Raw genomic sequence first — 12583 nt, 5'->3', positions numbered from 1 at the left:
TAATGAACCCTGCTGATGGATAAGTCCCAAACACGGAGCTGTAGCTTGCTTTTTAAATTAGTGTTAATATGGTGTTAATATTCAAAGGCAGCTTTTGTTTGTTTGTAACTCTTTCATGCATGTCGACCTCATATGGGGATGGATATAAAACCTTTCTTCTGGTCTTTATATATAGAAGGACATGTGAAAGATGCAAATGTATCAGGTCCTCATATGAGGATGCCATTTCTTCCCCATATAAAGCAATGGAAAAAAAATCTATTTAAGTTTGGCAGGGATGGGGTTAATTCCATCCCTGTCAGATACACCTGTGGAATGTGGCTGGCTCTTAATTGAATAATTGATCATCAATTAAGTCCCAGCTACATGTTATAAAGGGAGCAAGTCCCTTTATGTGGGAGAAGAGAGTTTGGTGAAGGGTAATGCACAGCTGGAACAGGTGGGTGGAAATGGTATGGCTGCTTGTTGTTTTGTAAATCCTTTAGTTTTGATCTTGTACCTTGTTTGAGTGTGTGCTTCCGTTTTTTTGTAGCTATTTAATATTCCATGTATAAAAGGGATTTAGCACAGTAATAGGTGGGCATGTAATTGCATGTTAAATGTTTTCATTAAGATTATTTATTTGAACTACATTGTGACCAGAAGGTCACTGGTTCAAATCTCATCTCTGCCCCTGATGGTCATGGGTTCAAATTCCACCTTTGGGACCCCGAGTAAGTCACTTAACCTCCTTGTGTGCCACCCTGTGGATGAGATGTTAAATCAATGTCCAATTGTAAGTGACTCTACAGAGAATGCACAGTTCACAGCCTACCTCTGTAAAGCGCTTTGTGATGGTGGTCTGCTGTGGAAGGTGTTACATAAAAGTAAAGAGATCATTATATTGTTATTTCTATGAGCTTTGTTTTCATGGTTATTCTATCTGAACTGCTTTACTATTTCCATGTGCTTTGTTTCATGGTTACCATCAAAATAGCTTCATAGTAATGTGAAGTGGTTATAAGTGTGTCTGGTAAAAGATGTATGGTTCACACCAAATCAATACATTGTTAGAAAGTCTGTTATACTTTCAAATAGTTAAGACCTTATTGATTTGAGCAGGACAGAGACTAGTTTGCTGCTGACACTTCAGTGGTTCTCTGACACTCTACTGTGCATGTCTTCACTATGCTAGGTTTGCCCTCTTTATATTTATAAATGTATTCAAAGAATGCAGTTTTTAACTTTAATGTACTTTTAACAATTTTGAGGAAGGGCACTTCCATAATATTTGCTCCACTGTTGAATACAGATTAGTTTGTAAAGTCAATGAGAGAAATGAACTCTGTGTCCTTTGCTTACTGGACTGGAAGCTGTCCAACCATCTGAGTGTAGCAGGGCTGACTCCTTTTTGTGTATGCACATGTGCTTGTGTAATGCGTTGTGATGCCTTTCTCCAGCTAGTTCCTCAAGTCCTGCTGCATTCCAGCGGGGACTGAAGCTGAACAAGCTCCACACACAGCACTCTGAGTATGCTGCCGATCTGAATTCTGTTTATTAGGAAATGTTTTAGGAGTTTGGTTTCTGGGTGGGATCGTACTCTCCAAGCATGTGTAACATTGTTAAAGGTCAAACACAGTGAATGAGATGAGACTGTATGTCCCAATGTACTGTGAGTGCAAATCTGCAGTATCACAAGGAGAGTGTTTTGGGATGTTGGTGTGAATTTAATTGTTTGGTGCAGGTCAGAGTCCAGGTGCTATGTGTCCCTCTGGTGCAGTTTAAGCGGTCTTGTTATGTACTGTGGATTCTATATAAAAATATATGGTGTTTATATATGTTCTGCTGCTGAAATATGGGCAGCAGAGTTAAGATGGTATGCCACTAGAGGAATCCTTTGATATTATTAGGCCATTATTTAGTTCATGCTACCTGTCTGCCTTTTTTTTATGTGGAAGACCAGCTTTTACTCTTTCATGTGCTAAGAATTCTGTATACTGGATATTTTAAAGCCTGGAATACAGTATAAAAATATATATTACCCAAGTTAAATATTTAATTGGATCTGTCCCACTATCTGACTAGCCCATAGAAATAACATTGAGCAATTTATTATTAAATACTTCCAAATACAATTTTACTAAACTTGTGGGTTTAGCAGCCCTGGAAGAGACTGCAGGCAACAGATGCACAGAGAAAGCAGGAGACCTATTTATAGAGGACAATTGAGCAGAAAGAGAATTGATTTTTAGGACTGACCTGAGGATATAATCTTTTAAAAGATGGAAACTGGACTCCAACAGCGTAGCAGTTTGATGTATGCCTGGTTTTCCTAAGAGTGTGACACACCTGAGTTTGTTATCTATACTGGTCAAATCCAATTCCTGATAACAAAAGTGGGACCACGGTCAATTTAAAAAAAAAATAATTTCATTTTATTAGTTATCAAGTGTGCAAGGTATGAATTGACACACGGCTTCATTCAATTACCACTCTACTATTCGCCATCTTTATTTTAGTGAACCCGACGTTTCAAATCTACCTACTAACAATATTGAAAACCAATGTGAAACATGCTCCGGAAAACAGATTCCCGCTTTGAGAAGGCACTAGATGCAAAAAAAAAAAAAAAAAAGTGGTGCTTGTGGTAAAATAACGATTATGGGAAGTATGTACATTTTACTGCTGTTAATATGTTGCATATTGCGATATTGACTCCAAGGTGGAGTAGGTAATTGAAATGTGTTGGATTAGAATCTCTTAATTTTGAAAACTCAAACCTGCACATTGTATAAAATTTAACGTAATGCATTCTGAATGTACAGATTTACATTTAGCACATTTAGTATTTCTTGTAGTGCAATTGACATCATATGCAACACGCGAAACCCGCATTTTGATATTCCAACATGCAAGAAAAAAAACAGCGTATTTTAAAAATTAATTCAGTAAACTATCACATTGAAAACGTATAGCAAAGGAGTTTCTTAATTCAAGGTACATGACTGCACCAATCATGTCACAAATAAGATTTCTGTCCCATGGCGTGCGTGGCTTAAGATTCTTAAATACGTCTAGTGTAAATATTGTACTTTTGATTTTCCTATACCGTATCACATTGATCGAATTAGTTTCATAATAAATACACGAACGCATGTTAATGCCTATTGGTACAAAGTACTGGAAACTGACCCATCCACACTGTGGCTGCTCAAGCTTGAATTAAAACCTGGAATGGGTGAAACTGCCATGCAATAGGAGTCTCATTTCCATCGCAGTATGGGTAACTTCATATGAAGATTAGCACTACAGAACACAATGGCATAGTGCAGTGTTTTCAGTAGCACTGCGGTCTACTCCTCTATAGCGCATTGTAAGACAGCATTTACTAGAATGAATGGAAATGTTTACTGTGGAATACTGCAGTAAATTCCAAGCCATTGCAAATAGTTTGTACTGTACTTTGCATTATTAACAGAAAGACTGCAGTATTAATATCAAATTGTAGTACAGCATGTTTTACCAAACGATCAGAGAAATCGGATATTAAATGCACTACAAGCCCTCTGCGTCCGTTATTGTGCCCTTTAGCCAGCTTGAGTTTGAGCCCAGAGAGCATTCCAGATGAAGGACTAACCTGGATCTGTACCAAAGCTCCTCCATAAGGAGACAGAACCCGCCCTCGATCAACATACTCCTCATTCCCTCAAGAGGTTCTACGTGGAAACTGTGCAGTTACCGGGACTCGACATAAAGCTGCTTAACACTCATCCCGCCTTCAACAGCTTCACTTCTAACTTGAGCTCTTTCGTGTAGTCTAGCAAAGTACCAGGTACTGTAATTGCGTCGCCTGCTGCTGATCATTCTATTCTTTCAAGAATCGAGGGGGAACAAGCTCGCGCTCTGTCTCTGCAAACCGAACGTATGTATCCGCTATTTTATATTTGCCCCAAATTTACTTTAAAAAATATTCAGAAGTACGCTCTGGTATAATGTACAGGAATCACTTTGACGGGCAATTTAATAATTTGCTGTAGTTCCTTAATGCTGTGGTTTTTAAATAACAAAACAATTAGTTCATAAATCAAGACCTGAATAAATAGTTGTAATGCAATGAAGAGAAGCACCCTGTCAGCAGATGCATACAGTCAGTACAGCAATAGTTTGCTCACCGAACTAATCGCTGGAGACTCGTGGGTTAATGGCTGGAGTTGTTGCATAAACCGTCTAGTTAGAAAATCGTCGTTTTGGTTTTTTGTTTGGTCATTTGGTGCTACTTGTACAGTAGAAATCCTAGTCGATTTTTAAAGTCAGGAAAATTTGATTCCACGATATCGTTTTAATGAAAGCGCAAGTAAGGTTGTGGTGGGTTTTTTTTTTTTTTTTTTTCTCAACCCCCCCCCCCCCCCCCCCCCCCTCCACGTGAAACGAAGCATTCCCTTGTACGTGGCCATTTCCAATCCAAGTAACTGAACTTTGACGGTTAAGGTTGTTGGTGTGTTTTTTTTTTTTTATATTAAAAATAAATTTCCAATTGTTAGTAATGGTAATGTTCTAACTCTGATTTTAATGCAGTATTCCCTCGCTAACCACTTTGGCATGCTCCCCGAATTACACTCTCTTCCTGGCCAGGGTCCAGTGCTGGGGCCCAAGAAAGTGATCTTGGGTTTGGAAAAAATGCAAAAGCATTCAAGTGAAACAGCCAGAGCCTGCATTGTTTAATCTGATAGCACAGTGCAGTCTGTCCTTGCAGGGAGTCAAGGACGAAAGAAGGACTTCATATTTCTCTGTGTTCTAATAAGGTGTAATTGAGTATTCAATAAATAGTGTAACTTCACAGGTACTGTAACCATATTGTGACCACTGATGTTTGCTATCTAGTGCATTACTGTAACCAGCTCCTTGGACCTTAATGTCCTTAAGGGATTGTACTTGCAGTGCAATGTGGAGGTGGGATCTCATCCCAGCAATTAACAAGATTATACTTTTAGACTGTCCTTTTAATTAGGGGCATGTCTTTAACTGGGGTAAATGACTGCCAAGAGCAGTTTAAACTGAATTAACTACACCAAACAGTCTGGTACTATATTGGCACATAGCCATAGACGAGTCACAGCTCATCCAGAACTCTGCTGGTGTTCTCTCTGCCTCACTGCTCCACTCACTCTACTGGCTCCAGATCACCGCTTGCATCCAGTTCAAGACTCTTGTACTCTCCTACCCATGCCTTGACTCGACTGTACCCAGCTACCTCCAGACCCTCCTCTCTCCCTACACCCCCACCTGACCTCTCTGCTCCACCTGCAGTAGAAGACTGGCAGTATCTCCTCTATGCTCCCCTGCCTCCAGAGCCCGCTCCTTCTCCACCCACCACCTTCAGTGGTGGAACGACCTTCCTATGGATGTCACCAACCATAGGAAGGTTGTTCCACCACTGCGGGTGGTGGTCAGGACTGCCCACCTTCCGGTGCCTCCTCAAGACACACCTCTTCAGACAACACTTGTAAAACTCAACTCTTCCCTTCTGGACAATATAGCACTCTGCCTTTTAATGCACTTTAACTAACTTGCACTTATCTGCTCCCTATTTTATTGTATTTAATCCTGCACTTAACCCAATCTGCAGTATTGTATTTCACCTGCACTCGTATCTAACCCTGATGTGACTATCAACACTGTTATCTGCTCTTGAACTGCCCTGACATCAAATCGTACTGTGTTTTGTATTTGCTCTTATTGGGACTAAAGTCATTGTATTTTTTATCTTGATCTTAATTGTACTGCAATTCTTTGTTTTGTGTAAATAAGTCACCCTGGGTAAGGGTGTCTGCCAAGAAATAAATTCATAAATTAGCCCCTTTAATCCAGGACTGATGAAGTTGTGTTTTATCTTGGAAACTGCCAGTTAGCATTACAGTGACACCTTGTGCTTGTGCCAGTGCTAACTGTGTGTTTGACCTTGCTTTAAGTATGTACCACTTGTGGAAAGTGTTGGCAGATATTCAGTCGGGACTATTTTTAGGCAGCATTAAATCCCAGTGCTTTTTAAAACTTCCTTTGTAGTGACCCTGTTAATGTAATCTCATTAAAACAAAAAAAATAATTGAGCAACGTCAATGTTGCACCATATAACTTTTGCTTTGCAATATGCTATGTTCAGAAAACATTAGTGCAGTAAAGCATAGTTAAACAATTGTGAATGCATTTTAAAGTAAAGACAAACAAGGTAAATTGCAGAGACGCACAGCAATTTATTGCAAAAACCATGATCTGCAAAACACTCGTCTGATTGGTGAAGGGGTGCTAAAGTAAGAAACCACTGTAGTAAACACTAGCAGGTGTCCCAGGGAGATGGACATCTGTGTAACTTCTAATTAGATTTTCACATGGAGAAATCCACCGATCCATTTAACAGCCCAGTTTAATGTCCAAATCCAGGGATACATGTGCTAGTACTACAGTATATAGTATTTGACATTAAATAGTGCAATTCATTTTCTGTTAATACTGCAAGATAAACACTACAAGCTATTTACTGCTAAAGTAGTTCTGAATTAGTCGTTCTGTCTGCCTGGTCTTGTTCTAGAATCATGGCTACCGTGCAGGAGAAGCTGATCACCCCGATCGCCGGAGGAGCATCTGAGGGTCCCAGGAACAAGGTCACAGTCGTAGGCGTCGGCCAAGTCGGCATGGCCTGTGCCATCAGCATTCTCTTACGGGTGAGAGCGGCTTCACTGGCTCATCTTGGCTTAGAAAACAGCTGATATGGTTGAGCTTGAAATGAACACTATCTTCGTGTACCTTGGTGTTTTGGCACTATGATTGATCAGCAATCATATTGGCATATAAATACTCAAAATATTAGAGTTGACTGCCTTTTTGGATTACTATGCCTGTATATGCTGTCTGGATACCAATTCCAGTAGGTGATTGGTGTGTGTTAGTGTTTGATATAAATATCTATCTTGGTTACTTGGTTGGTCAGCAGTGTAATTTTCCATTTCTGTTAGGAACTTCCCGATGAGTTGGCCCTGGTGGATGTGGTTGAGGACAGACTCAAGGGAGAAATGATGGATCTTCAGCACGGGAGTCTCTTCCTCAAAACCCCCAAAATCGTAGCAGATACAGGTGAACTTCATGAATGAAACATTGGGCTCTGTTCACAAAGCTTGAACTCTGGAGTTCAAAGAATGTTGTGTGGAGTGTTTTATTTATATTTATTCTGTTTGAGATAAAATCCAGTTTTATATTCCGAAACCGTTTTGGATTATTGATTGAATTTTATCCACAGTAACAACGGGTCTGTAAATATCAGGCTTGGTCTGAAGAAGTCCTTTAGTTTATCAAGGGTGTTGGTCTCGATCAATCTAGTACATACGGACTACAGTGGCTACAATATCGACACAAAAGCAGCAACTAAATAGTGTGTATTTAAGTGAACACTAAATTAACTTGTGGATTTGTCATTTTAGCAGGCCAGATGGTAAAACACAAATTGAATTCCTGTAGTACAGGAATTTGGCTACAAGTCAAAACAGCTGACATGGATACAGAACACTCAATATTGAAGAAATTGGACTATTCACAATTATTGCAAATGGAAACTTTAAATTGCATTACGCTATTGGTAGTAGCCGTCCTCTTCTCAGTACTGGGTTGTGTGTCACTTTGCTCTTGGTTTTCATATTGTGATTGAGTGTACTGCATTGACTCTTGGTTCTCAGATTACACGGTCACAGCAGGCTCTCGTATTGTCATTGTCACGGCTGGGGTTCGTCAGCAGGAGGGAGAGAGCCGCTTGAACCTGGTGCAGAGGAATGTCAACATCTTCAAGCACATCATTCCACAGATTGTCAAGCACAGCCCCAACTGCATCCTGGTGGTGGTGTCAAATCCAGGTACAGCCACTTCGTTCATGCTATTGAGACCCACATTGAAACAAAAGGGGCCATGTTTTCAAAGTGTTTACTCCAGTCTTTAATGAACTCCTATTTAATGGAGAATTCATATTTAATGTTACCAAATGGGGAAACCAAAAACTTGGGAGGTGGTCTGTTTCAATGTTTGGAAGACCTTGTATTACCTGGTTTGTTTTGGTTCTTCACTTGGTGTTTTGTTTCTCCATTTTAAAAAAATAAATAAATCTGAGTTAGACTGGAGTGAACGCTTTGAAAATCTAGCCCAAAGTACCTTCTGATTTATCCAGTAACTTGCATGCCGGAGCACCCTATTAAAAATAATTAAACCATTTGTAAATGATTACTCTGGATTTAGTTTGATCATCTTTCATGATTTAACATTATATACACATTGCCAAAGTCCATTTCACAACGCCAGATTAGCTGTTCCAGCAGATGGTTCAAAACTCTGCTAATGGTTTCAATCCGTGCAGTCCAGCAGACGGTTCGTGAACTCGGGCCTCCACAACACTATGGTCAGAATGAACAGGCTTAATGTGCTTCTAGTATTGTGTTTACCCTTGTGTCCCACAGAAAGCCTAACCGTATAATAAAGCACAGTTAAAGCATATGTAATTGTTAAGAATAGCGAGGTATTGTAAAGCATAGTGCTTTCTTGCTTTCAGTGCTTTCTTGCTTTTCTCAGTGGATATAATGACCTACGTCACCTGGAAGTTGAGCGGGCTCCCAAAGCACCGTGTGATCGGAAGTGGGTGCAACCTCGACTCGGCCCGTTTCCGCTACCTCATGGCTGAAAAACTGTCTGTCCATCCAACCAGCTTCCACGGGTGGATCTTGGGAGAGCACGGAGATTCCAGTGGTAGGCACAGCTAGCATGCAGCCCAATTACTGTTTTGACAAATCAGTGTTTTGCAAAAGCTCCTCAATAGGGGTGGAATGATAATGTCACGGTATGTATCCTATGCAGGTCACGATATGGAATGGATCACAATACATGTACTGGGACTACTTGTATGATGCATAATGGGATCAAATGATCAATGAGGGACTTGAGATTAAGACAAATAAAATGAGTTCTGGAGAGTATGTATTCATACAAACTATATAACAAACGTATTATTCATTCAAGAACCATGTGGTGAACTACAAAGAGCTCTGTGCTTTTGGTCTTGGATCATGATGCAAACAATACAGACCTCTTATTACGATAAGATGCATGTAAAGAAAGTATCGCAGGACTGACATCTGGATGCAGGATCAAGTGTACTGAATTTTGAATCCTCAGTGGTGATTTTTGATTTCATTTGGAATCTATTTGTATAAACCTGGGGCCAGCTTGGAAAATCTCTTCTAGAACAGTTGGCTACATCCATTTCAGATTGTAACCATGCACAGACAGGTTTGATGTCCCTCCAGCCAGAAGGCAGTACAGAGTCTAGACACAGACTGTAGGTACAAGCACAGAACACGTTAGGTTTAGCAGTCAAATACTTGACAAGACCTAGCCGGTCCGGTCCACTCTAATATAGATGTCGGTCAGATTACTGTTCTGGCTTTCAGAATGGTGTGGGTTAAACAGCCGAGGCACGTCTACACAATCCCCACCTTCCTTGCAACAGAGATTAGAGTACAACCCAGTAGGTACAGTAACCCGTTGGTGAAGGACAATACAAGATCCATAGCGCATTTATTAAATAAGTTTGTGCTTTTTAATCCTTTTTAAAAATCTGAACTCCCTGCACAGTTTTCTCATTCACTTTTACCTGGTGAAGGGACTGATGTAAATTAAAAATAAATGATTCAAGAAGGTCCTTTTACTCATCTTGAATTAGAAAGTAAAGTGTTTTGAAATGTCTGGTTCTCAATATGAACACTGCTTGGTCACCTTTTGGGTGGGGTGTGTGTGGCACGCTTCCCAATCACTTCGATGAGTTAGCTCGGGGGTTGACTGCCCCTTTTCTATGCCCTGTTGTATTGTAGTTATGACACAGCAGACAGGATTATACTGTATTGGACAATTGGTTAAGAAGCACACAGTGCAGCTTTTACTGGCTCCTCAATGCATCCTGCCCTTCTCTTCCTGCAGTTCCTGTTTGGAGCGGTGCTAATGTGGCAGGAGTGAACCTCCAGACTCTGAACCCTGACATTGGCACAGACCAGGACAAGGAAGGCTGGAAGGAAACCCACAAGATGGTGGTGGATAGGTACGCTCAGTGCACCCGGCTATTTACAATTTATGAGGAAAATGGTGAATTTGGGGGAAAAATGAGTGCAGCTACACAGCTCATTATTGGTGTTCCAGATACACCGGTCCATAGGTGGCACTCGGGTACACCAGAGCAATGACCCAGCAATCCACTTGCTTACTCCATGTGAGGACCTAGATCTTCCTTGAGTGCTGTGTCTATGGGAGTACCTGTAGTTGATAGAAAGCTCAGTAGGTGGGGGAAATCTGCTTTAAATTTGGATGTGCGGCTTTGTTTCAGTGCTTATGAAGTGATCAAGCTGAAAGGATACACAAACTGGGCCATCGGCATGAGTGTTGCTGACCTCACCGAGTCCCTGACTAAGAACCTGAGCCGTATTCACCCCGTCTCCACCATGGTCAAGGTGAGAACAAGACCTCACCTTGCAGTCATTGGGAGGGGTTTATTTAAATGGGTTCCTTGCTACTAACATTCATCCCATTAGTCATGGCTTCTTATTATACACTTCAGTTAATGATTGTGACTTTAAATTCTATTGCATAAAAACAAACTCCTTGACCTATGGGACAACTATTTTGCATTGTCAAACAGAGGGCAAAGTACTGTGAGCGATTTCCCAGTGTGCCTGTAACCTGTGCAGTAGGGTCACCCTATTGGATCAGCAGCTGTACTCCCTTTTTTAAAATTTTTTTTTTAATTTAGTCATCGCCAATTTTTTACCCCGGTTTTCGCCCCAATTTTTAGTATGCTCAATTATCTGTATCCTCGGCTCGAAAAATCCCCCCCCCCCCCCCCCCCCCCCCGCCGCCGCCGACTCGGGGAACGGCGGCTGGAACATGCGTCCTCCGAAACGTGCTCCTGCCAAGCCGTCATTTTTCGCACTGCAGATCCACAGCCATGCCACCAGACCTATAGTGCTGGAGGAAAACACAGATCTGGAGGCTCCACTGCAGAACCACAGGCGCCCTATCGGCCACAGGGGTCGCTGATGCGCAGTGAGCCGTGGATTCCCCTACCGATCTAAACCCTCCCTACCCGGGCAGCGCTCAGCCAATTGTGCGCCACTCCCTAGGAACTCCCGGTCACGGTCGGCTGTGACATAGCCTGGATTCGAACCTGCGATCTCCAGGCTATAGGGCGCATCCTGCACTCCGCGCGGAGCGTCTTTACTGGATGAGTCGGTCGGGAGCCCTTCGCAGCTGTACTCTTACTGGGAGCGTTGAAATCACGAGGGCTGGCCTTCGTAATCTTGCCTTGTTTATTGACCTACTGTTAGATCTAGATTACTTATTGTATTTATTTGGTAGATTTATTTTATCCAATGCAAGTTACTGGGTTACAATACAAGCTTAATATTTAAACGCAGTGTAGTTTGCACTTGGTGCAATAGTACGACTAAAATACAATATGAACTAGGATGCTAGTTAGGATTACAAGAAGTTTTATCTACACTGACAATAGTACTGCGAGGTTCGTGCATTAATGAGGGTCCAGAACATGGTGCTTCGCTCTGGTAAGTCCAGTGCATGGTTGGAAGGGTAGATCAAGAGATCTTCAAGTGCAGCCTAAACAGGGATGTCTCGAAGACTGGATTAAATGCTTTGAAAATAAGGCATATGGTTTACTAACTGGATGTGTTGTGCTGCAGGGCATGTATGGTATTAACGAAGACGTATACCTGAGCCTGCCCTGCGTGCTCAACAACAGCGGGGTGAGCAGCGTGATCAACATGACTCTGAATGAAGAGGAGGTGGCCAAACTGAAGAAGAGCGCTGACACCCTGTGGGGGATCCAGAAGGATCTGAAGGACCTGTAGCCAGAGACGGGCCTCCTGACACCACATTCCAGTGCTACCCAACATACTGTTCATTACCAACATGAAATAAATACAAGAAATGTGTGTGTTTGGAAATATTAAAATACCTGCTCTGCTAAAGGTGTTAAAATAATGTAACTGGTGTTAATGTGATGTATTTATAGCTAAATCACAATACATTTTAAACGCAGTTTACTAGCATTTACTTGTAGGCTTTTTTTTCTTTTTCTTTTGACAATTTAAGAAGTTAAGAAGAAATTTAGGAAGAGTGTAAGAAACATTGAAGAATTGAACCTAAGATATTTATTTTCCTGAGACCTACCATACATGCCCTTAACTTTTGCCTTAAGAAGACTTTCAGGAATATGGCCCCTGGGTTCCAGTTTCAGGGCAACACTGATCAATGCTTTTGGACGCGATGTCTACAAAAAGGGCCAGTTTATACATTTAAAACAGCCAGTTGAGCAAGGCACACTTGGAACTTGTTAGGAAATGAATAAACTAATTCATGTCTGTGAACGAGTGGCATGATATCAAGTGATATCTTAGTCATTTTTTTTTTTTTTTTTTTTAAATTTGATTCCAATATTTAAAAGTTATACACATATAGCTTAAACATTACTGCTGGACACAAAGTATCCCTTAGCTCCAAACAGAAATCG

General features: G+C 41.2%; 1 protein-coding gene across 3 annotated transcripts; it reads left to right on the top strand.

The window, feature by feature from the left end:
• The first annotated feature begins 300 nt into the window (after positions 1 to 300).
• LOC117414523 (L-lactate dehydrogenase B-A chain) lies at positions 301 to 12122 on the top strand. Of its 3 annotated transcripts, none has more exons than XM_059027733.1 (8): positions 301 to 439; positions 6566 to 6698; positions 6990 to 7107; positions 7704 to 7877; positions 8584 to 8757; positions 9985 to 10102; positions 10385 to 10508; positions 11754 to 12122. In XM_059027733.1, the coding sequence occupies exons 1-8, from the start codon at positions 423 to 425 to the stop codon at positions 11919 to 11921; spliced, it is 1026 nt and encodes a 341-aa protein (XP_058883716.1). In that variant the 5' UTR covers positions 301 to 422; the 3' UTR covers positions 11922 to 12122. The 3 variants fall into 3 exon arrangements, with proteins under 3 accessions (XP_058883716.1, XP_058883717.1, XP_033880191.1); XM_059027734.1 differs by having other exon boundaries at positions 389 to 452; XM_034024300.3 differs by lacking the exon at positions 301 to 439 and adding an exon at positions 3680 to 3901.
• The last annotated feature ends 461 nt before the right edge of the window (positions 12123 to 12583 follow it).

This window comes from Acipenser ruthenus, chromosome 7 (genome assembly GCF_902713425.1).
Source record: "Acipenser ruthenus chromosome 7, fAciRut3.2 maternal haplotype, whole genome shotgun sequence".
Classification (NCBI taxonomy): Eukaryota; Metazoa; Chordata; class Actinopteri; order Acipenseriformes; family Acipenseridae; genus Acipenser; species Acipenser ruthenus.
Note: the sequence above shows the minus strand (reverse complement) of the source record. Positions and strands in the feature narration are given on the sequence as shown.

Excerpts from the sequence above, each read along its gene's own strand:
- LOC117414523 (XM_059027733.1), top strand. Across the intron at positions 7,878-8,583 it reads GGTGGTGGTGTCAAATCCAG|TGGATATAATGACCTACGTC; the intron begins GTACAGCCACTT and ends TGCTTTTCTCAG. Across the intron at positions 10,509-11,753 it reads CCGTCTCCACCATGGTCAAG|GGCATGTATGGTATTAACGA; the intron begins GTGAGAACAAGA and ends GTTGTGCTGCAG.